Source organism: Onychomys torridus, chromosome 3, assembly GCF_903995425.1.
Source record: "Onychomys torridus chromosome 3, mOncTor1.1, whole genome shotgun sequence".
In the NCBI taxonomy this organism is placed as follows: Eukaryota; Metazoa; Chordata; class Mammalia; order Rodentia; family Cricetidae; genus Onychomys; species Onychomys torridus.
Genome location: NC_050445.1, coordinates 6,585,628 through 6,611,833, shown reverse-complemented (window position 1 = coordinate 6,611,833; position 26,206 = coordinate 6,585,628). Strand labels below are relative to the sequence as shown.

Sequence of the window (26,206 nt, the reverse complement as noted above, 5' to 3'; positions counted from 1 at the left end):
GATTCTGCACTACATACCAGTGGTCATGGTGGCACAAGCTTGTCATCACAGTACTTGGGAGGTGGAGTTGGAAGATCAGAAGTTCAAGATCATACACAGCTATATAGTAAGTGGGAAGGTAGCCTGGGTACATGAGACCCAATCTCCAAACCAACCAACCAACCAACCAACCAACCAACCTTAGGGTTTGTTTTTTTTTTTTTTTAAAGCAAATGAAAACAATTATTCTTGAGCTGAGGGTATAGTGGTTCATATATGTGATCCCAGCTGAGGCTGAGGCAGGCAGATGATGAGTTCAAGACCACCTGTGGCTATGAAGACTCTAACTCAAAAAGTAGAAAGAAGAAAAAAGAGCATTTGTTCTTATGATACAAAGGAAACAAAGATAATACAGATTACAAGTAACATATTCTTACTGGATCAGTGATTAAGTCAAACTCTCAAACCTTCAAAAGAAATAACATTACCTATCCCCAAATAACTAATCTACAAGTAAAATTAAAATACTGTCAACTAGCATTTCATCATAATTAAAAGAGGGCAATTTATCTAGAAAGATGGCATTATAATTTTTTTTAGTTTTAATTATGTGTATGTGTGTCTGTGAATATGAATGCAGGTGCCTCCAGAGACCAAAGGTATTGGATGCCCTTCAGAGCTGGAGTTGCAGGTGGTTGTAAGCCCAACTGATGTGGCTACTGGGCATTGAACTCAGGTCCTCTGGAGCAGCAGTATGTGCCTTTAATTACTGCACCATCTCTCAAGCCCCAGAAGGCTGGTGCTCCTATCAATAATTTGAAGGATTAAGGTAAGCATACAAGGAAATAGGCTCTAAAATGTTAATAAACATGTATTTAAATTACCAAAGTATCTGGACAAATCTTCCTAATTTTTGAAGAATACAAATGACAAGATACTTGGATTAAAATACTTGTTAAATAAAAATATCAACAGGGTCTTACCTACTTCTGAACCTCCAGATGTATAAATTTTGCCCTCTGCAGCACAGGCAGCAAGGCTGTCTCGAGGTGTTGGAGGGCCCAGTTTGGAATACCAGCTATCCTTCACAACATTGTAGCAATCCATTCTCTTTATGGGGAAAAGCTGAGAACCACCCAAAATGTATACAACATTGTCCCAAAACACACATGCTGCATCTCTTCGTTTTTCAAAGGGGCAGCGAATGTCTGTCCAGCTGTAATCCTGAAACAAGACAGGACAGGAAGCTTTCAGAAACAGAAACTGGAAATGACAAAGCACAGATAAAGATAACACAAAGTGCATGGGTGTGTTTACCTACTAGACTGCACATATACAATGTCTGCCTTGAGACTATCACCCAGCTTAAACTGAGTGATTTCTTTAAAATGTTGATTAGCTGAGGCAGAGGGCAAGAGGAACAGACATAACTGGATGTTCCATGGCTTTGAAATAAACATATCTGGATAGATCACTGCTAACCTGTCTCCTATTCCGTCATTAAAGTTTGAAGATTATAATGCTAAAATATGAAAAAAATCATTGTTATTTTTAAAGAATACTTATTTTTATTCTTTTTAATCATGTGTGTGTCTATACTTGGGTATGTGCATACTGAGTGCAGACTCTTTAGACAATTATGGGCTTCAGGTAGCTGTTCTCTGCATGATTACAAGCACAAATCAGTTCCTTAAAGTCTGAGCACAGTGCCAACCTGCTTCCCATGTGCCTTTCTTTCTTCTTCCTTCCTTCCTTCCCCTCTTTCCCTTTTCCCTTCCTTTCTTTTCTTTCTTTCTTTCGTTTTTTTTTTTTGAGACAGGGTTTCTCTGTGCAGCCCGGACTGTCCTGGAATTTGGCCTCGAACTCAAAGAAATCCGGAAGTCTCTGCCTCCTGCGTGCTGGTATTAAAGACTACATGACCACCACCAGGTGAAAGATGTCTTTTTGTTTTGTTTTTTTTGTTTGTTTGTTTGGTTTTTGTATATGCTTTTTCTTTTAGTTTATTATTATTACTCTGGCTATAACAGAATAATCATCTTGAAATTTATTCAATTATTATGTATAAAACAAACTTACCCACCAAGAAGTAGATTTCAGATATGAGTAATAATTGTATGAAAATTTAACTTACACTCAAGTTTCATGATTTCAAGAAACAACAGTGATGCGAATGATAACATCAGAGAGACAGAAGAACAAAAGTGGGAGATGCTGACACGCCACTTAGTACGAAGTGTACAGTGACCACTTCGGCAGACACAGCAGAAGGGTAAACATGCACTCTAGTTTCCATTCACATCAAAACTGTTTTTTCCCCCAAGACAGGGTTTCTCTCTGTAGATTTGGAGCCTGTCCTGGAACTCACTTTGTAGACCAGGCTGACCTCGAACTCACAGAGTTCCACCCGCTTCTGCCTCCTGAGTGCTGGCATCAAAGGTGTGAGTTAAAGGCATGCGCCATCACTACCTGGCCAAAACTATGTTGTTGTTGTTTTTTTTAATTTTCATTTTTTTCGAGACAGGGTTTCCTTGTGTAGCTTTGCACCTGTCCTGGAACTCACTCTGTAGCCCAGGCTGGCCTTGAACTCAGAGATCCACCTGGCTCTGCCTCCCGAGTGCTGGGATTAAAGGTGTGAGCCACCACCGCCCAGCCAAAACTATGTTTTTAAAGTGAAAGGAGATTGAAGGTGGTATCCTGAATAAAATTTTGGTATTTTTGACTCTAGATTCTCAATTTAACTGTAATAAAGTCTTACTGGAAGATGGCAACATGTCCCAGTGTGTACTGTCCACATCTGCTTTCATTCAACTGGCAGCTGCTATAACAGAAACTATATGGCCCACAATACCTGAAGTATCTACTGTTTGTCCCTTTACTAGCTCTTTTCCTGGTCCAGGTAACTATCTCTAGTCAATATTCACCCCTTTCCTACCTAATGTTAACTTATAGGAATTTTTATTTTTCCTTTTTAGCATATATTAAATGTATTGTGCTATTTTCACACGTGCTTATAATGTTCTTGATTATATTTATGTCCTCATTACTCTGTCTTCTTTTCCCACATCCTTTGGGTCCTTCTTTTCTTCTAATTTTATATCATTAAAAAAAAGTCTACATATGAGAAAACACACAATACTTATCCAAGCCTGGTTTATCAATTTCTATTTTGTGGCATCCAGGGACGCTTCTACCCACCTATCATGTATGTGCATGGGGAATGTCCCCAAAGGTATATCATATGCCACTTTGTTTCTGCTGCTTTCTAAAACATCTGAAAATGATCAAGATCAGGCACAAATCCATACAATTCCTAATGTCACTGAGCAAAGCACTGTGTGTGAATGTTACTGTTGAGGTCCCTATAAGAACATCAAACTGATACTTATATCTTGTTAGCATCTGTTGTGTCAAATGTTCATTAGATTAGAACATATCCTAAGAATAGAAGTGTAGTGGGTAGCCATCCCAGCATTGGCCTGGAAGTTCCAACCCCCATTGAGGCTTTGGTAATGGTCACACCCACAAGGCAGGGCGGAGGAGGAAGCGGAAGACCGAGGATGGAGAGGAGGTCTCTCTCTTGGTTCCGGGACCATGGACGCTGGAGGTAGACCGAGCAGAGTTCTCCAGAGAACACCGCTGGACTGCGCTATACCTTTGCCAGACCCTGCAACCTACCCCTTCATTTGTAAGTTACCCCACAAAATAAACCTCCCTTTTAACTACATGGAGTGGCCTTAATAATTTCACCAATATAGAAGGGCTGATCTCCTAGGAAAGACTTTTAACTTTTAACTCTTAGTGATAAACATTGTTTTTTAAATAAGGAAAACAGAGCATTAATTACTCAGGTTTTTAGCCTTAAATTAGGATCTTTGTCTCCTTGGGTTACTCGGTGGCATACCTATTGGTAGGCAAACATAACTACAAGATAAACATAACACCATTTTGAAGCTTTAGTCTTATCCAATGGACACAGAAAGCCTAGGGATAAATACTTTTACTTATTCATTAGAGAAATCTGTATACTACAGAAGGAAAGTAATTACCATATATTCTATAGGGAGGAGTTCTCTATAATATAACTACATTAACTCAATTTCAGGTCTCACCATGACTCCACACAATTTACTGAAAGCTGTGTGGGAAATTCTCTGTAATTTATCTTTCTTTACCTTACTTTATCTTTCTATGATCTTCAATTAAATTTAGGCTGAAAAGACTGGCCAACTTATTCTTTTAAATGATCTCCAACACCTGGTGTTCTTCAAATTAAAATTAATTGTCCATGGACTAGGGAGATTGGCCTAGTGGTTAAGAGCACATACTTCTCTTGCAAAGGACCTAGGTTAGTTTCCCAGCACTGATGTTTCACAGCTGCTTATAACTTCAGCTCCAGGGGATCTGTGATGACTATTCTTGGTTGTCAACTTGACCACATTTGGAATTAACTAAAAACCAAGTGGCTAGATATACCTGTGAGAAGTTTTCCTTTTTGTTTAAGGCAGGGTTCTCTGCAACAGTCCTGGCTGTACTGGCACTCACTTGATAGACCAGGCTGGCCTCGAACTGAGGTCTGCCTGGCTCTGCCTCCCAAATGCTGGGATTAAAGGCATGTGCCACCACCATCCAGCTGAGGAATTCTTCTTAAATGGGAAGACCCACTTCTTTTTTTTTTTTTTCTTCGAGACAGGGTTTCTCTGTGTAGCTTTGCGTCTTTCCTGGAACTTGCTTTGGAGACCAGGCTGGCCTTGAATTCACAGAGATCCACCTGCCTCTGCCTCCCTAGTGCTGGGATTTACAGGCGTGTGCCACCACTGCCTGGCAGGAAGACCCACTTTTAATCCAAGTCTTTTGAGGTTGGAAGACCCACCTTTTATCTAGGCCACACCTTCTGTTGGTAGACTATATAACAGACATGGACCAAGGAAACTTGCTCTTTGCTCACTCTAGCTAGTTTGTCCCTTCACTGGCATTAGAGCCTACTTCTTCAGGACTCTGACATATATTGAAGACTAGCTGAGACACCCAGCCTCATGGACTGAGCAATTACTGGATTCTTGTTGGACTAGGTGGACTACAGCTTGAAACCCATTCTAATAAATCTCCCCCCCCCCCCCCCCCCCCCCACTCTTTCTCAGTTCTGTGCCTCTAGAGCAGTGGTTTTCAACCTGTAGGTTGCGACTTCTTTGGGAGCTCAACAACCCTTTCACAGGGGTCTCCTAAGACCACCAGAAAACACAAATATTTACATTACAATTCATAACAGTAGCAAAATTAGTTATGAAGTAGCAACAAAAATAGTTTGAGTTGGAGGTCACTCACCACCACATGAGGAAATGTATATTAAAGGGTCGCAGCATTAGGAAGGTTGAGAACCACTGCTCTAGAGAACCCTAACACAGGAGTTTTTGTACCAGGAGTGGGATAACCCTAATACAGTATCTGACACCCTCTTTTGACCTCCATGGGGAACTAGACTCATGTGAACCCGTATGCCCACCCACACACATGCTCATACTCCTAATTAAAACTAAATCTTAACATGTGTCTCAGGGTCTTCCTACATTCCAAATTTAAGAATGAAAACAACTTCAGAGGTAACAAGTAATTCAGAGGGTAAAGATGCCTGTCAAAGTTGAATTCAATTCAATTGAACCTGAGTTCAATTCTGGAGACCTATAATTTATGCTGTTTCATAAAAAACTTCCAAGTTTTCTTAGTTTTGAATCAAGACCTTGCTATGTTGTAGAGTCACATCTTAAACTCTTGGTCTCAAGTAGGACTACAGGCACGTAACACCTTGTCTGGCTCTTGTTCTTTTTTAACATACTTAATGATAGTTAATTTTAAACTCAGTTATTATTGTATATGCCAGACATTATGTTTAATAACCATTAGCTATATACAATATTGTAATGGTTACCATCTTTTAGGAAGGTAGCCAAAATGTCCTTTGTAAACATTTCTACTAAGAATGCAAAATCCTCATTTCAGCTACCATTTAGTGCCTGACAATTCAGCTTATTTAAAAAGACCTATTTGAAGCCTGTGGTGATGGAGGTGGTGCATTCCTTTAATATAGGGAAAAGGGGCCAGCTAAAGAAGCCCACCCTGACCCTGGAGCCCACAACCAGTGAAAGAAACACTCTATCCCTAAACCCAGAACCAAAGAAACATTCCTTCACTCTGAAACCAGTGCCAAAGAAACACTCTTTGTCTCTAGAATCAGAGCCTGTGAAGAAATATGCCCTGGCCTTAGAATTTAAGCCAAAAAGCTAAGAAAGGCCAGTGAAAGAAACAGAGTTTGGCTCTGAAATCAGGGCCATCTCTGCTCCTAACCATTTCTGAAACTAACCAATCTTTAAGCAGAAAAAAATAACCAATCCCTGGACAGAAAAATCTTCCCCTGGAAAAACTCCGCCCCTAAGAAATCCTTTATAAACCACCTGCCTGTTCAGTTGTTAGCTGTTCTTTCCTACCCGGGAGAGGCAGCTACTCTCCTGGACTCCTCCTTGTGGTGATATTGTGTTCCCCCAAAATATTTTGCACCCTAATAAACTTATCTGGGGTCCGAGAGCAGAACAGCCACTAGATACAGAGGCCAGAAAATGGTGGCACTCACACCTTTAATCCTAGCATTCCGAAGGCAGAGATCATCCGGATCTCTGAGTTCAAAGCCACACTGGAAACAGCCAGACATGGTGACTTATGCCTTTAATCCCAGGAAGTGATGGCAGGAAGCAGAAAGGTATATAAGGCATGAAAACCAGGAACTAGAGCTGGTTAGGCTTTCAGGCTTTTGAGAAGCAGTTCAGCTGAGATTCATTTGGATAAGGACTGAGAGGCTTCCAGTCTGAGGAAACAGGATCATCTGAGGAATTGGCGAGGTGAGATGGCTGTGGCTTGTTCTGCTTCTCTGATCTTCCAACGTTCAACCCAATACCTGGCACCAGGTTTGATTTTATTAATAAGACCTTCTAACAATTCATGCTACACCTCCTTCCCAAATAAATCTTTCTCAAAAGAGTCTTGGGTGTAAAGATCTTCATTCACCAGTGCAGAGATGAAGACCCTTGCTCAGATGTCACTGATTCCCTTCTTCTGGATCCTGACCATGTAGAAGACCAGATGGAGAGCTAAGCACTCCATTCCCACTCCCTCCAGCCACTTCCAGATGGCTACAGCCCCATAATGTACCACCACACAGATCCATTCTTATTTTTCTTTAGTTCTTCCCACTTACAGCCTTTATCACATTCCTGAAGCTGTTTTGACTTTCTCCAACTCTGTATAATTAATGTTGGTCATGACAGACAATGGATCTGTATCCTAATTTTGTCACTGGACATAGCCCTGAGGGAATACTCAGATCAGGCTTGTCTATGAGGAATGTCTTGATGGAGGCTGACCCAGCCTCCTGTGGGTGTCGTCATTCCCTGGGCAAGTGTCCCAGGCTGAATGAAGAGCTGGAATACAAGCCAGCAGTTTTCTTCCATGGTTTCTCGTTCCTGCTTGAGTGCCGGCCTTGACTTTCCTCACTGACAGACTAATCTGTAAGCAGAAATACATACTTTTCTTCCTTAAATTGTTCTTGGTCATAGTCTCTTACCACAGCAACAGAAAGGAAACTAGGTTAGTCACATTTTCACTGACAAGTTTCTTAAAGGTGCAGTTACAACACAAAGCAATTCATTTCTGAAGGAAAGAATTTTAGGTACTAGACTAAGGTGGGGTGGAGGATATGAGCTAAAGTCCATGATGCTACAATCAGTGTGTTAGGAAGATAACTAAAGGAAGCAGGAGGACTGGCAAGATGGCTTAGCTGGTTAAGGTGCTTGTTGCTGAGTTTAATGACCTGAATTTAGTCCCTGGGTAAACTCACATGAGTTTATGTGAGTTCATCATGTTGGAACATACATAATGGAAAGAGAACCAAATCCCATAAATTGTTCTCTAATCTCCACATGCGCATTATGGCATGTTCATGATCCCACCCCCACATCACAAAATAAAGACTCAAACTAATATAGCTAATTTTGTAAGGTCTTTAAGGCAGAGTGTCCCAATCTCTTCTATGAACATAAAGGTAATGAGTTTACTGAAAAGACTCAGGGAGAACACGTACTGTGAACAAGCCAAAGAGAACAATAGCTCATGACTGTGAGCTTCATATTGACAGCCGAGGAAGCTCACAGGTGCCTTGATGATTCCTGTCACATTCCAGCAATGTCAGCTGTTGGGGCTCATAGCAAGAGCCCGATCTATGTGGTTTTATGAAAGTCAGTTGTGGTGATATACTGTGTACCCTAATAAAATTTGCCTGAAGATCAGAGAACAGAACAAGCCACTAGATTAAACATAGAATCCAGGCAGTGGTGGCACACACCTTTAATCCCAGTGCTTGGGAATCACACACCTTTAATCCCAGCACTTGAAATCTCATGCCTCTGCTACCAGTATTTGGAAAGTACATGTCTTTGATCCCAGCACTAGGAAGAAGTAATGTGGCTGGGTGGAGAAAGGTATATAAGGCGTGGGGAGACAGGAATTAAAGCCTTTTTGGCTAGAGGCCCTTTTTGGCTGGAGCCTTTCGGCTGAGAACTCAGAGCATTCATTTGGTCAGAGGACTTGTGGAGAGAGGATTCGTGGAGTTGAGATGTGGCTGTGGCTTTTCCTTTGTCCCTCTGATCCTTCAGCATTTACGCCAATATCTGGCTCAGGGATTTTTATTAAAAGACCATCTGCTATTTGAGCAACAATCAGACTGTCTCTCATTTTGAGACACAATTTCACTGTGTACCCTGGCTGGCCTGAAACTCAGAGTCCCACCTGCCTCTGCCTCTGCCTCTACCTCCAGAGTGCTGGGATGAAAGGCCTGTACCACCATACCTGGCTCAAAAGTCTTAGTTTTTAAAAGGCAATGCCACTTTCCTTGAAGGTCTATTCTCTAGCTTTTTTATACATGTTATTTCAAAATCATACACAATATATAACTCTCAGATTCCACTCTCACCAGAGGGTAGAACTGTCTCCTTGCCTTCTTTAAGAGAGAAGGTGGCTATCATACTGTGAGATAAAAGTAGTGTGATAATCTTTAGTAAACAGTATTTCTAATGAGAAAATGTGCTCTGGGTTGAAGATGAAACTTTTTTTAAAGGGGATGGGGGTGAGTTCATATTTAGATCCTACCTCATAAAACCAAGTACTAAAAGTCCCTGTGAAATGTCATCCAATGTTGTATTTGTTCATTCTTCCTCATAGACTTGAGTCCTTACAACACACCAGATATGCACCTCATACTTGGTTTGAGTGAGAAATGCACTCAGACTTTGTAATTCCAGCTCTTGGGAAGTGGAGGCAGCAGGATCAAGGAGTTCGGGTCAGTCTAATCTATACAAGGTGCAGGGAGGGAAGGCTGAGACGGACCTCTGCATCCCACATGGCAGATGATTCATACGGTTTCTACCTTTATGACATATGAGCACAGGTCCTCTGCTGGATTTACCAGTTAGTTGTTTTCCTGCCAGAGAATATGCTAGATCTCTTCTTCTCTATGGTAGGTCTCCCTTTCCTTCAGCCCATGAAAGTGGTTAAATGAAGATCTTCATAGAGTTTTAAGCCTTCAGCCCATCCTTTCATTAGGAATCCAAAGAAAATGGTCAATTAAGTCAACTTTTATTTAGGTATCAGTATCATAACACATGACCATGCTACAGTTGAGTACACACACACACACACAGAACACTGAATACAACGAGCTCTTCAGCAATCACTAAGCACTTGAAAGCTGAAAAGTAGGTACCAGCTGGGAAAGGGAGGTGCTTTACAATTTTTACTCTGTTTGCCATCAGACAATACAAACATTTGCCTTCTCACCAGTACTATCTACGGAACATCAAAGGGGCTTATGGGGAGCTGATGGATAACTCAAGTAACAAGCATGCTTAAAAATTTCCTCTTAAAAAAATTGTTCTCTTCATTACTTTTTATTAAACAGTTTATTATTTGACTAATGATATAATGTTCACTTGGGGCATCCCAAATAAGTAATCAAAGTAATCACCTTATCATATTTAATATTAGAAATAATTAGGACTAATCAATTTAAATACTAAAATATTTTAACAATACCAACTGGCCAAAGTTTTTCAACATGAGTTTTTACAACATAAAAGACAGGAGCTAGCTCTTTTTTCTTTTTCTTTGCTCGCTCTCTCTCTCTCTCTCTCTTTTACAGAGTTTCTCTCTGTAGTTTTGGAGCCTGTCCTGGAACTCACTCTGTAGCCCAGACTGGCCTCGAACTCACAGAGATCTACCTGCCTCTGCTTTCCGAGTGCTGGTATTAAAGGCATGCACTACTTCCACCTGGCTTGAGCTAGCTCTTTTAAGAGACATTATAAATACTGTAATAAGTAGATTCCAATAGTGCTTAGTTTCAGGAAATAAGTAACAAATGGGATGACAATTTTTAAGTAAGTAGGTAATTCCTCCATTATTTGAATTTTCAACACTGGTTATCTAAAAATTTTGGTTGAGTACAAAAGAAGGCATTAAGAATGGGCCATTTTAAAGAACAAAGCAAGGCATCAAGGGAGAATTCTGGAGTTACAGTCTCAGTACCAGGGCCTTGCAGAATATCCATCTTTTGTCAACTGTCCAATAAAAAAACAACACCAAGGAAAGTGTTAGGTTAACAGGGTAAAGTGTCAGAGTTCTCCTCATTCATCTCATGCTAGCAATGATGCTCCTTGCCTCCCAAATGAATTCAAGATTCTTCTGGCCCATTAAATACACCAGAATAGTTCTTTATTTATTTATGTTTTAAAATGTTTTGTACCAGATTTTGGTTTGATTATTCATTTTTTCCTTTTCTTTATTTTATGTATGTATGTATGTATGTATGTATGTATGTATGTATTTATTTTTGAGACAGGGTTTCTCTGTCTTTGCTGTCCTGAACCTTGCTTTGTAGACCAGGATGGCCTTGAACTCACTGAGCTCTGCCACTGCTGCCTCCCAAGTGCTGGGATTAAAGGTGTGTACCATCACCACCTGGCTTGATAATTTTTGTACTGCCTAAATAAACACTATAGCTAGGCTTTAAGGGTACAACTATGATTATCACCTGAAAGCTGTAGTTTGTAAAAAGTATAATTCAAACTGCTGGGTTTTCAGTTTATACTTGGGAGGTGTATTATTTCTCCTTTCGTCATGCAAAGGCTCCTAAAATTTTAAAAAACAAACTATCACTTAAATGTCAACAGGCTTACCCTCCCCTGGTATGAAAAAGGTATGCAGATGTGATTAACCTTTTAAAAACACTAAGGACACTGTGTTTATTGGCATGTACTCTTCATATACAGGCCACGGATCTCACAGCAGCTGTCTTCTATTGTGGAAGAAGCCATATGCAAGCCTGTATTTTGAGGTTGGAGGGATAGTTGAGAAGTAATTTCTGGGTGAGAGCAGCCCAGCAGAGACTAACAAATACAGTGGATGTGACCCTTTCCTTGGGGAGGTGGTTTTGGTATCTGGCACTTACTTTCTGGGTTATGACATTAAATGTTCTCAGGAGAAGCCCTGGAGAATTTCTCTACAAAACAGAGGAGGAACCAGCAATAATGGTAACTCCAATTATCACTGAAGCAGGGCCAGGTATGGTCTTCTTAACTGGACCAGATTGATATAAGCTGTAAATCTGGCATATAGCTAACATGCTGGCTAAGGCTAGCTACCTACTACAGGGAATTTCCAGTCAACTGCTAGAGAAAATGATGTCATGACTTGACCTCCAGATTCTTTTGACTCTAACTCCACACCACAATATAAGCTGCAGGGAACATGGACCAGCTCATCTTCACAAAGGTCATCACAGACAATGTTCTTGATGCCCATGATGCTGAGCAGTTCTGGAGACCAAGACAGCAAAGAACCCTCCGTTTCTTAGTAAAGACAGAAGATGAGCTAACTCATTTGGTTACTTTAATGGCCCTACTTGTCTGTTGTCTCTATGGGTCTAGAACAGAGGTTGGAAAACAATGGCCCAAAGGCCAAATCCAGTTCATCATTTGTTTTTGTAAATAAAATTTTATGGAATAAAACTATGCCCATTTGTGTTTATATACTGTTTATGGCTATTTATCTTCTATAGCAACATAACTGAGGAGCTGTGGCAAAGGAAATATGGTCTGCAAAGGTGGCAATATTTTCTCTGGTCATTTTACAGAAGTCTGCCAACCCCCTGGTCTATAGTATGTTGGTATATGCAGGACAGATTAATGCCCTAGCTCCTCCTACATATTAGACAGGAGAGATCTGACTCTTCCTTTTAAACTCCAGAGGAGAAAGCCCTCTAATAAGTGGAACAAGCTATGGTAGTGTGGCCCAGAAGCTCAGGTCCCCCTGTGATTCTGGGGCAACAGATACTTCCTTTATATGGCTTCAGGAATGTCCCAATAAGAGCACAGTGCACACCTGGGATTATGGAGCAAATAAAGCAACTTTAAGTAGGTATGGTTCTTCTAAGTACATATATCCTGGTTCACCAGTTTGTTCTAACAGACACAAATGTCTGACACAGGCCACCAACACATCATTAACCCATACCCAATAGTTGAAATTGATCTAACCACAAAACTAAAATTAGGTTGTATATAAACACAAGACTGGATTTATGGAGGTTTCAAATGAGGATTGTAGGTCTTAAGTGCTTTCAAGGCCAACAACACTTTAGTGACTGAGCTAGCTGTTCATTTTAGGTATGGGGGGTGCCAAAGGTCACTTAAAAAATCATTTTGGGGACATTGTTAATGGTTTACTAAAGTAGACACAAACAGACAGAAAGAATCAAGACTGCTGATAAAGATAGGGGCCCAAACAGCTGCACACACAGTATCTTGTGTACAAACTGCATCATGCCTTCCTGCTCCAGTCAGCCCGATGCATGCCCGGGGAGTGTGTATGAATGCCCACAGTGCTCCTGAGAGGCTGCCGAAGCCAGTAGTCACAGAAGTTACAGTTGCCCAGGGCCAGTATAGCTGGCTGCTGCTGACACCTCAGCACCAGTGACCAATTCTAAATCCTGATTTGTTACCATCATCTGAGGGGACCAGCATTTGTAAGGAGACAATGTTTGCCTTCTCAGGAATTGATACTTAATACAGATTCGAACTTGACATTCCTATGCTTCTATAAATAAATAACTTGTAGATCAGCACTACATTATTACATGGATGTCTTGAAGGACCCACTTTACATAGAAAAAGGTATCAGACAAGTATCCTAATGCCAATAGGATGCTCTGGTTTCAAGTACTAACCATCAACAGACAAGGGGAGAGGACTTATAAAAGAAAGGTATCATGTTATGCTTGGATTCAGCATGGGTTATGGATACCTTATTGCAAATTCTGGGAGTTATCATTTAGGACTTTGGTACTTGCTCTGCTCCAGCAATGCATACAATATCAGAAAAATATTTTATTTCCCCATATCCAAACACACAGGACTAAGACACAAGGAGAAATATGATTGGACCGTCTCAAGGACATAACAAAATATCTACATATTTTTAAAACTTGTGTCCCTAGACCTGTGACTCACAATCTGCTTCTCTAATTGGTATTAAATGTAATGGAAAACAGATTGAGTGTTGTTTCTAGATAGTTGGATAAAGGTATCTATCTTATTTCTTTGTGACTACATTTTTCCAAATTGTCTAGAATGACAATGCATTATAATTACTAGAGAAAGAAAACACATCTAGCCTAAGAAGCTGATTTCCACTGAAGACAATCATCTAATGAAGGCAAGGACATTGGAATCAGTGCATGGACTTGCTGACAGAGATTGAACTTCATTTTTTCTGTAGAGGTTCCTTTTAAAACATTCCAGAGCAGTTATAGGGGACATTTGAAATCTAATTCTCAATTTCCTTACCCTATAAAACAACAATAACTAGGCAATCGATTACTACTTACCATGAGATATATTAGTCTCTAAATGTGCTCAGTTCCTTCAAAATAAAAATCAGAAAAAATTAGTTACCTTTGGGTTAAAATATCTACAAGACTGTGGTTGGGAGCCTCCAAACAGAGCTATGCGATAATCATGCTTCTTTCTTCTCGGCCGTGTGCCACCTGCCAGTTCTTCTCGATCCTCAGGAGACAGCAGATGGTACCTCATTCCACCTGCACAGAATACATGGGAACGCTTCAAGAGCTTCAGGTACTGCTAAGTCAATGCTTTGAAAAGTAAAGTAGGGGCTGGAGAGATGGCTCAGAGGTTAAGAGCACTGACTGTTCTTCCAGAGGTCTGAATTCAATTTCCAGCAACCACACGGTGGCTCACAACCTTCCATAATAAGTTCTGATGCCCTCTTTTGGTGTGCAGGCAAACACACAGACAGAACATTGTATAAATAATAAATCTTTGAAAAAAAAAAAAAGTAAAGTAGTCCTTTTTTTTTTTTTAATCCCCCTGTAACTTAAAATTACTTTTCGACCCCTCTAAGCGTTCTAGGAAGAAAGAAGACAGAGGCAGGATAAATGTCTAAGAATCCTCATCTTAATTAATTTACAATCCTCAGCAATCAATATTACTAAGACTAGGTCACCCACTTACTACATGCCAATGAATTATCAGGTTACTCAAAAGTAGTTGTCAAAATAATAATCACTGAACTCAAGATCTCCTGAACCCAGTAATCTCAATCTTCTTTTTCCTCAGGAAATAAGGTTTCACTATGTAACACAGGAAGCTGTCTTCTAACTAGTAAGCCTCTTGCCTCAGTTCTTAATGCAGAGATAACAAATGTGTACCACTACCATCAGCTCTGTTTCAACTGCATGTTAGAGTCACATAGGAATCTCTATTTCTACCTGCTTCATATCACAGACCAATTACAATCTCTTCTGTAGGCACCAGGGAGTTGGTGTTAAAGGGCCTATTACTTGTCATGCAAACGTGGTTCACAGTAGCAGTTTCCTGAGAAATGCTGAATCCCATTACCTAAAAGCTACCATACCATCACCTGTGCACTTAACAATCCCAAGTTAACTCAGATGCACATAAAACTTTGAGAAGAACTATCTTAGATCACGTGCAATGAGGATTCAAAACTATTATGGATCTTCTTTAATTTGGCTGAGTCACATAATCAAAAACTGTTTAAGATGTCATTTTAAATTAGTGTGGGGAAAAAGGATTGTCTATTAATGTTAGATAATACAGGAAAAAATTGTATTTCCCACCTCATATTTTCTTCTCAACAAAAATTGAAATTTGAAAAAAAAAATCTCATAAATGTTGGAAAGGGAAAGTGGTAAAATAGGAAAATACTTACTACATAAAATAAAATTACAAAGCTATCCTCTCAGTAAGATGAAGTCCAGCAACTTCATAAAGGAGATACAGAACCTAGATACAGTTCACAAACACAAACAATTCTTCAACATGTAACACATGCTTGACTAGTTACTACACTTCTTCATTCAGATTTGCTGAGATGGGACACTATTTAATTAAATAAAAAGGAAGCACTATGAAAAAGTACATGAAAGCTATTGTGAACAAATGAGAAAAGGCCCAAGGGGGAAAAAACTTCACTTTTTCACTATAAAATAATGGCGGAGGCTAATCCTTTTCAGGGGCTGATAACCCACACTAAGAAGACGTCTTCAATGTTTTTCCCTGACTAGTGAGTCTGATCCACTGAATGGGTTTTTAGTCCATGGGAGATGGCCACATGATCCATATATAAATGGGTATGAAGGCAACTTACTTATCACCATTTTAAGGCATTCCGGATTGTCTTGAATAAGTGGTTCAGCTTGTACTGTTTTACTTAGGAAATTCTTCGATATAAGAGGAAATCTGACTTTAGCCAGGATATCAACCATAAATGGCTGGCGATTAGGCTCATCATACTTCAGCCACCTCACTGCAGCATCATAAACCTAAAGGGGAAAACAGAACAGTAAAGGTCTGAGGTGGCAGCACAATTCCAAACATGTTTTCATTCTCACACTGAAAAGGGGACAATTATTCTCAGTATTTTGTCCAAATACTCATCTGTATTCAACACCTGATTATACCTCAAACACTTTACATACTGTGTTAGTGAGCCTCATAGGCAGTATGTTTGCTATAACTAACTAATACACATAGTAATGGGAAGGATGTTAAAGTTGTGATTTAAAAAAAAAAAAAAAGATTTATAGGGTTGGAGAGATGGTTCAGTTGTTAAGAGCACATACTGCTCTTCTAGAGGGCCTTGAGTTTGGTTCCTAGCACCCATGTCAGGCAAGTCACAATGGTCTCTAACTCCAGCTCCAGCGGGTCCAATGCCTCTGGCTTTTAAGGGCCCTTGCACACAAGTGCATATATCCACACATATATACATGTAATTAAAAATAATAAAAATAAAATTCTGTAGAAAGACTTATTTTTACTTATGTCTATGAATGTATGTGTCCCCACATGTGGGTTGGTACTTGTAGAGGCCAGAAGAGGTTATCATATTCTTTGCAGCTGGAGTTTTAGGCAGTTGTGAATAGGCAGTTGTATTCTAGGCAGATGTGGTGCTGGGAACTGAACTCCATGGGCAGAGCAGCAAGTGCTGTTAACCCCTGAGCCATCTCTCCAATCCCAAAATTTATGATGTGTTTTCTAAAACAGCAAACCACAGCTTCCTCTTCAGAAGCAGTCATATGATACCAAAAGAAGTCTATTAGTCAGTGATAGCCCTAATATATGCTCAGGACCAGGAACACAGGTTTCCTAAGAGAGCTTCTATTGCAAGAGATAAAAGAGTTATTTATTTTAACCTTGTATTTCTACATTGTGAACCAACAGACTTACCGCTTCTAAAAAAATTTAAGATATACAATTTTATATTTAATAAAATATAGGATATTTATGAGAATTGCTTTAAAAATAATACTGTAGCATTCATTTAACTGCACTGAACAAGTTTAAGTTCGTTAATATACTTTTAACTTATAAATCATTAAATATCACCAACAACTTATCTCATATACATACTCATCTACTACACATATGTTTGAGCTAGTTAATAAACTATGGAAACTGGAATTTTAAAGACAAGCTTTTTAGTTTACAACATGTTTAGATTGCTTTTTGGTCTTTTGCTAAGGTCAAGTACATAACAGATTAGATTTAGTATTCTCTGCATCCAGTCACTACAGTATAAAACATCTGTCATAACCAATGAGTTAATACTCCTATATTAATACCATAAAATTTTTATATTTCTCTAGTGTTTATCTAGTATGATTTTCCTTCCTATTACCCCATAAAGGAGACCTACATTATATTCAGTCAATAACTCACCTAAGGATTTTTAGACAGACTGTGGGAGCTTCTGACTTTCCTTTTTTCTGAATTCTGGTCAGGTAAACTGTCCTCAGTTTCATTTTGTTGGATTCTTGTGCATTAGCCTAGTATGCTTTGGGGAAGGGTGACCACAATGATTATCTTAGGTTTCTGTTGCTGTGATAAAACACCATGACCAAAGCAACTTGAGGAAGAAAGGATTTATTTTAGCTTTATCTCTCAGGTCACACTCCATCACTAAGGGAAGTCAGGGTAGGAATTCAAGGCAGGAATCTGGAAGCCAGGGACTGAAGCAGAGGCCATGGGGAGCTTTGCTTATTGGCTTGTTCCTCCTGGCTTGCTGGACTCTCCCATATCAATCATTAATCAAGAAAATGTCCCACAGACTTGCCTACAGGCCAGTCTTATAATGACATTTTCTCAAAATTTAAAATTCCCTCTTTCTAGATGTGTCTAGGTTTGTGTCAAGTTGACAAAACCCAACCAAACCAGTGACAATTAGCTTTTTTATGACATCAAGTGAGCATGTACTCAATATGACATCACTGACGACCACCAGGTTTTCCAGTATAAAGTCATGTTTTCTTCACCTGCATACAAGCCAGTTAATTTTGATGAGAACTGATGTTTTTTTTTCCCCTTAAAATAATTTAGTTATATTTTATGTGCACTGGTGTTTTGTCTGCATGTATGTTTGTGGTGTTAAGGGTGTCAGATCCCCTGGAACAGGAGTTACAAACAGTTGTGAGCTGTCAGGAGGGTGCTGGGAATCGAATCCAGGTCCTCTGGAAGAGCAGCCAGTGTGCTTAACCCCTGAGGCATCTCTCCAGTCCTGAGAACTGCTATCTTTATCTTCCTTTTGTTTCTTTTTGTTTTTATCTACATTTGTTAGAAGGTAAGGTCACACTACATTCTAACTGGTTCATCTTGGGCTCCAGCTGTTCTTCTACTTCACCTCCTGGGTAACGGAACATTGGCACACTGCTGTGCCTGACACACAGAACTGTGAGGCTATTAAAGTCACACAACCTGCTCCTAACTACCTTTGGCGAATTCACACACCTGACACTTACACTGATGGTTCTAGAAAACAGAATGTAAATCAAGTCACACTGGGCTAAAATCAAGGCCAGAAGGGCTACACCTGGAGGGCCCATATGACAAATTATTTCTTGACCACTTCTAGTCTCTTATCAACCATATATGTACTGTGGACCTCCTCCACCTCCAAAGCAGCAATGACTGGTCAAATCTTTTGTACAATGTACCCTCTTGCACAATTAAGGACACTTATTATCACAGTTATAAACATAGTTATAATTATAACCTACCCATCCTCTCATCCTCATCTTGGACCATGCTCTAAGTTCCCTACTACATGGAAGGTAACGTAAGTTCAGGAAATCTTTTGGGGGAGGCATTGCTGTGTCTAACAAGGTACCCAATAGTTTTATCTCTACCATGCAGTCTGTAGTTCAAATAGTCTTGACTTTTCCAATGAAAAAGACTTTGTGATAATGTATTTATTATAAAGAACACATTTTCTCCTAATACAAGAATTTTTGTTGTCACATATTAAACATCATAGAAGGAATTGATAAAGATTTTCTATCAAGAAATACCTAAGAAGACAATATAGTTAGTCACCTGATCCTCTGCTCTCACAGTCAGAGTATCCTGGCTGAGAAGCTGAGTTACTCGCTTGACATCAAGTTGAAGAAATTCATCAGTTTTGTAAACTTCAGTAAAATGCTGATGAATAAAGTCATCTGCTGTTGCTTTCAGTTCAGGACAGTCCAGACACTCAGCAAGCACACTTATACCTAAACACAGAGAAAAAAGAAAAAGAGAAGACACTGCTTAAAAAAAAACAAAAAACCCAAACATATATTACCCCAGAACTTGAGAAGATAATGCCAGAAAATCTCAAATTATAAGCTAGGTTAGACTACAGAGTGATACTTTGAGTTAAAAAAAGTGCTATGTGTTTTAGGAGGTGCAGAGGAGGAGATAAAGCAAGGCTTGAGGAAAATTTAAGTAGATCTCATGAATCTAGGTCTTGTTCCAAATAATTTGTCTATTTTTGTGGCAATATGAGATTGTCTTATGCTTGACATAATAAGACAGTACCAATTTTTCCAAGCTTCTCTTAAGCATTGTTAAACACTTCCTTTTACAAATAAACTTAAAACTAAATATCACATCTTACTTGAAAAATGAGATGATTTTTGTTAGGATTGAACTGAACTTTTGGATTGTTTTGGGGACAGCTGCAACATAGAGGAAGAGGTCCATGTAAGAACTAGATATTGGGCGAGGAGACGGTTCATAGATAAAGGGACTTGCCACCAAGCCTGATATCCCTGGGACCCATTTGCAGGAAAGGAGTCAACTCCCACAAGTTGTCTCCTGATACTGGGCACATTAATCCACAATACATCCAACTGAAAAAACAACTTGACATTTCAATTTATTCCACTCTAAATTATTTATGACATTAAGCTTTTCTTATATCCTTTTGCTATATGTTACCAATAAAAATATATATTTTCCTCTCATACGTTTTGTATATTTTCCAGAGGCTGGAAAAATGGCTCAGTGGTTAAGAACACTGGCTGCCCTTCCAGAGGTCCTGAGTTCAATTCCCCGTACCCACATGGCAGCTCACAACTGTCTGTAATGGGGATCTGATTCCCTCTTCTGGTGTGTGTGAAGACAGGTCATTCATATAGATAAAATAAATAAATATTAAAAACGTAAGTTTTGCATATTTTCCATTCAGCCTTTTCCCAATTATTCTACTTTGTTTTGGAGGGAATTTCTTATGTTCTCTATAAGGAGACAAAGTACTGTCTGTCCACAGGCCAAATCTAGTCAGTGCTTGATCTGTTTGTGTGCTACCTTGCTAGGGTTACTATTTTTATGTTTCATGTCTAGATGCTTAAAAGAGGAGGACGACCGAGTAGGAGGAGGAGGAGGAGGAGGGGGAGGAGGGGGAGGAGGGGGAGGAAGGTAGTAGTAGTAGTGGGCAGGGGAGGCAGGGAAAAAGAGAAGGGAGAAGTGGGGAAAGACAAATGCTAACTAAGCCTAAAATATTTACTATCTATTCCTTCACAGAAAGAGTTTGGCAAGCTCTCTTGGATTTTGGTGTTTGAATTTGCAAATAAATGCCTTTCTAAATATTAACTGAGTACTCCTCCCCCAGTTCCAATTTCATGTCACTTATTACCATGTTTTGGGATGACTTCTGTTGTTTTGTTTTTATAGGCCTGGGAGCTTGGAATTTGCCAGGCTGGTCTTAACTCACAGAGATCTGCCTTCCTCTGCCTCCCAAGCACCAGGATTAAAGGCTTGCACTACCATGTCTGGCCAATAGAGTTTTGATGCTTTCATATTTATACCATAACTCATCACTACCAACCAATTTGTCAGGGTAGTTGGTATCTTTCATCTCCTTTGTAAAAATGCACTGACTTGATGCCACAGCATTCTGAACACTCATGGCAAAAAGCATGCTACTTTTATATAGATTTGCTTGCACCAGTGACATGACTAGATTTGGCCTGTGGTTTATTTGGCCTGTGGTTTAGGATTTATGTTTTTACTGATTTGCAAATGAGGTCTCAATATGTTATCCAGATTTGCCTTCAACTCACAATCCTTTTGCCTCAGTCTCTTGAGTGCTAGAATTACAGGCACATGCCAGCATAACCAGTTAAAACTCTTTCATTTTCTTAAACATCACAAATAGATACTGAACACACAGAAGTGCCTTCATCACCTATTGTTATGTTTAGATTTTAGCTTGTTAGTAATCTTTGAGAATTCTAGACAGTGAAAGAGAAGGATGGAATTTTTGAGTATATCCTCTATTACTAATAAACTTCAGAGGGTAGTTTTAGATTTACACTAAAACTGAAAAGAGTTCCCCTTAAATTCCCTGTCATCACAAACATTAATCTTCACCAGCATTATCATCATTGTTTTAAAAAATAACTTTATGTGTGTGTTTTGTCTGCATTATGTCTGTGCACTATGTGCATGCAGTGTCCACAAAAGCCAAAAGAGGGTGTTAGACCTTTGGAACTAAAGAGTGTTGTACGCTAATAAAATTTGCCTGAAGATGAGAGACAGAGCCAGCCACTAGATCAAAATAGAGGTCAGGCAGTGGTGGCACATACCTTTAATCCTAGCACTCGGAGGCAGAGGCAGAGATCTGGATTTCTGTGAGTTCAAGGCCACACTAGGCTACACAAGATTAATCCACTCTAAAAAAGAACCAGAGCCAGGCAGTGGTGGTACACATCTTTAATCCCAGCACTCGGGATCACACATCTTTAATCCCAACACTAGGAAGGTTGAGACAGGAAGTGATATGGCTGGGCAGAGAAAGGAATATAAGGCAGGAGGAGACAGGAACTTGCTCTCTTTCACGCTGAGGAGTTGATGGGGGTAAGAGGTGGTGGCTGGCTGCTCTGCTTCTCTCATCTTTCAGCTTTCACCCTGATATCTGGCTCTGGGTTTTTATTATAAGACCATTTAGGATTTGTGCTTAAAGAGTTACAGACAGTTGTGAGCCTTCATGTGGGTGCTGGGAACTGAAGCTGGGTCTTTTGCAAGAGCAGAAAGTACCTTTAACCACTGAGCCATCTCTCCAGCCCCCAAGATTATCATCTTCAATTGGAGAGGGGAAGAATTCTTTAGAAAAATACATTCACTGCTGGATTGAAGTGGTTTTAGCATTGAGAACAATACTGGTTCTAAGTGAAGCTAAAGTTAGATGCACATTTGTAATGCACATCTGCATATGCACATGTACTTGTTCTTTGTTCAGGGTTGGCATTATGGGAATCCTATTTCTGGGATGCTTCTACTCTTTTTATTGGTCTGAAATTTAAATAATAAAGATGAATCTCGACTTTCTGTGTGTACTAGCACTAACTCATAAAGACATCACACCCAGGACCTTCCCAGCCATCTGAGGTGACTGGTTTCAGCTCTCTGCTCCTGTATTTAGAAAAATACATTTTTCTAAAAAGTGCTTTGGTTATATTCCAAAGATTCTGATTTATTGTGTTATCATTTTTAATAGCCTATAATTTAGTTTTTAATACTTCTTTAAAATTTTCTTTTCAATTTCAATGCTGAAGGAAACAGGCCCTCCCAGAGCTAATTTCTTGCCATACTGCGCTGTTGTTGGGGGTTAGGTTAGGCCCTGTGCTTCTTTCCTTTCAGGAGCTCTGGATTTTCTGTTGCTGGTCACCAGTACGTGTAAACACTCGAGGGAATAAACTTGTACTCATTCTCTGATCACAGAATCTAGATCTATTTAAACAAGTTTGTTACTCAAATTCTACTTCTAAGCCTGACATTTGAGGTATGGGCAATTTCATGAGTTATGTATCATAGCCTCTCAAATTCCCTTTCTGTTTAAAACAACAAAAGTCACCTTATTTTTCTGGGCATGGTAGCCCATGCCTTCCAGCCCTCAGAGGCAGAGGCAGGTGAATTTCTGTAAGTTTGAGACCAGCTCTGGTGTACACATCGAGTTCCCAGGCCAGTCTTACAAAACAAAACAGCTCATTTGCCACCACTAAAAATTCTAACCAGGATATTCTTAGTGATGAAACTGGTACTCTCCTGATCCAATGTTCTCAAGAGTTGGAGACTACGTTTTCAAACACAGAAATCATTTTATGGGACATTTCATACCCAACCATGATATGATAGAAATAGTTTGTTTTGGTAACCTATCACTTATCTTTAAAAATGTATATATTTGATGTTAACTTTTGGGTGGTAAATTCATATAACAAAATCAACCATCAGTCACGTTTAGTATACTCATGTCATCCGGCACAATTATTATCTAGCCCCAGAGCATTTTCATCACCTCAAATCTAAGCTCTTGATTTTTAAAGATAAAAAAATATCACTAGGCTATATCTAAGGAATATCTTAGTTCATGAGCCTTTGTACTCAGCCTGAAATTGTCTTTAAAGTCCAAATGATTTTTCCTTTGCAGTTCGCTGACTTTTATGCTTCTTTTATCTGCTCCTGGAGCTCTTGCTTCATATTAGTGCCCTGTTTCTTCCTCTATGGGCTCTTTCATCTTTCAGTAATGGCTTCCTTTTATTTGTAGTATTGTAAAATGGATAGTTTCCCAATTGATCTTTAGTGTGAATTTTACGGGGCATCATCTACTTTACAATTTGATTAAATGTCAAGATTGGAAAACCATGGGGCTTTTGCCCCTTCAAACATCTTTTCTGTATTTTTTTCCCCCCCGAGACAGGATTTCTCTGTGTAGCCCTGGCTGTTCTGGAACACTCTGTAGACCAGGCTGGCCTTGAACTCACTGAGATCCACCTGCCTCTCCCTCCCAAGTGCTAGGATTAAAGGAGTACACCACCACCACCCGCCTTATCTACTTTTAATTTTCTATTTCTTGCATTAAATTTGCTCCCAGGAGCTATTCATTTTGGCTGTTTAGTGTGATTTTCCTGTCTCTCAAACTACTAGGTTTCCTTGAACTTTGTATGATTTTGTTTTGTTTTGTTATTTTGAGACCAGGTCTCACTATAAAAAGCCCTGGCTAGCCTGGACTAGCTATATACACCAAGCTGGTTTTGAACCTGCCTCTGCTCTCTCAGTATTGGACTGTAGGTGTGCATCATCAGGTCTGGTTGTGTTTTGCCCAATTCAACCAGTTACCATGGGTTCCCTCAGTACCTGTATAAGTTAAGAGTGGCAGCCGGGTGGTGGTGACACACACCTTTAATCCCAAGCAGAGGCAGGCAGATTTTTGTGAGTTCGAGGCCAGCTTGGTCTACCAATCGAGAGCCAGGAAAGGCTCAAAGCTACACAGAGAAACCCTGTCTCGAAAAACAAACAAACAAACAAGGAGTGGCAAGATATTTTTTGAGCAGAAGAGAAGCAAAGGAAATCTTGGGCAGGAGTTCCCTAATGGGCTGGCACTGAGTTACGCTCAGCCCCACACAGAAAGCAGGCAGAAGCGGGTCCTCTCATCCTACCTTCACCAAGTTACTGAGGGACTGTAAACGGCTCAGAGCCACTGTCCCCTTTTTTGAGACAAGGTCTCATTCTGTAGCCCAGGCTGGCCTTGAAATAGGAGCAATCCTTCCACTTCAGCTGAAGTCACAGTCTTTGTCCCAGGCTTAGGCGCAAAGTCAGGCTCTTTTCTAAGCCACTGGGGTATCCTTTCTCTCTTAAGCTTTGTTAACCTCCACCCCAAAAGAAGTAAAAAGCTAGATAGATAGAGCTATTAACTATAGTCCAGAGGATGCCTGGTACTCAGGTGGATAACAGGCAGTATTATTTCCTAATATAGGGTCTTACCATGTTGACCTATGGCTAACAAAGAAATTCCATCATTATGTTTACTCCATAGCTTCTTGTCCCACTCCGTCAAATGTAGTTCCTTTTCTGGATACCAGACCAGTCTCATCTTTACCCCTTTGTCTGACCTTTATTCTCTTCTGCACTTATCCTGTTTCCTTTTTGACAGCCTTCCAAGTTTTTTCCTCCCTAGGCTCTCAGTATGTGTGCTGGAAGGAGTACGAAGTGCCCTAGGGAGGAAGCATAGGAAAAACTGGGACCGAAGTGGTCCCAGCATACCCAGAAACCCTCTGCCCAGCCTTCATTTCCTGTCCTTGGCATCCCTCCATCCTTCCTTCCAGTCAGAGATCTGAGTGTTGGCTAGGTTCCAGGCCCTTCGATTTCCTTGATTCTACTTTTTCTCCATGGTGCCCTGGATCTCCAGCCTTCTCTTTCCTTAAAGCCTATGAATTACAGTATGGGTAGGAAAATGTAACTACAAAGAGCTGAGTACTTGTTCACTTCCAGTAAGGATCATCTCACGAATTTATGATTTCTCTGTTTCCAACTGCATGGTGTACTAAACAAGCATCAGCTTACTCAAACTCCATTTCCAGTTCACTCACCGACTGACTATATGACTTCAAGGAAATTAAAAATATGACCTCAGTTTTCTTAGCACATTCTGAGACTTATAAGAAAAAATGTTCATATTTTTCATATAAAGCTACCATGAATAAATAGCATCCCTGTTGCTTGTCTTTCATGAATGAGAGTCATTATAAAAGTCATGTTACTACTAGACGTGGTGCACAGCTTTGATCTCGGCACCCACGAGGCAGAAGCAGGTGGATCTCTGAGTTTGAGACCAGCCTAGTCTGCAAAGCGAACTCCAGGACATTCAGAGCTGTTACACAGAGAAACCCTGTCTTGAAAAACAAAACAAAAGGACAAACAAACAGCCATGTTACATTTTAGAAAATAGTGACACAGTATTTATTGAGCTTATTGCTACCCAGGCTAGTATGTGCTTCTTTATAAGTTCCTTTAAAATTTTATTACTAACAATGTTTCAATGGGGGCTGGAGAGATGGCTCAGCAGGTAAGAGCACTGGCTGCTCTTCTGAAGGACTGGGGGGGGGGGGAGGTCAATTCCCGACACTCACATGGCAGCTTATAGCTGTCTGTAACTCCAGTTCCAGAGTACCCGACACCCTCATGCAGGCAAAACACCAATGCACATAAATTTAAAAAAAATGTTTCAATGGATGGTACCTTTAAGGCTAAATGAAGATTCTTACCAATATGTGTTTTTTTTTCCTTTATTTAAATACACAATGAGGATTTTTTTGAAAAAAAAAAAAAATCCAGGAATCTGGTATTTCTTACCAAGACAATTTGAAGCATCAACTTGTTCCTTCAAAAAATCAACACACATTTTCTTCACTGGTTCAATTTGGTACTGATTTGCTGCATCTAACAGAGACTGGACATTGTTGCTATTCACAGAAATTCTGTAAGTTAAAAGGAATATT

At 39.8% G+C, this 26,206-nt stretch overlaps 1 protein-coding gene across 2 annotated transcripts in view; it reads right to left on the bottom strand.

Annotated features, from left to right (window-relative positions):
* Positions 1-26,206, bottom strand: part of Klhl7 (kelch like family member 7) — a 54,631-nt gene that overhangs the window by 9,442 nt on the left and 18,983 nt on the right. For both annotated transcript variants that reach the window (XM_036182835.1, XM_036182836.1), the window contains 5 exons: positions 26,061-26,185; positions 18,981-19,156; positions 15,760-15,934; positions 14,025-14,167; positions 963-1,203 (listed from right to left, as the gene is read on the bottom strand). In XM_036182835.1, the coding sequence (XP_036038728.1) occupies positions 963-1,203; positions 14,025-14,167; positions 15,760-15,934; positions 18,981-19,156; positions 26,061-26,185 (860 nt within the window). The remainder of the gene's footprint in view (positions 1-962; positions 1,204-14,024; positions 14,168-15,759; positions 15,935-18,980; positions 19,157-26,060; positions 26,186-26,206) is intronic.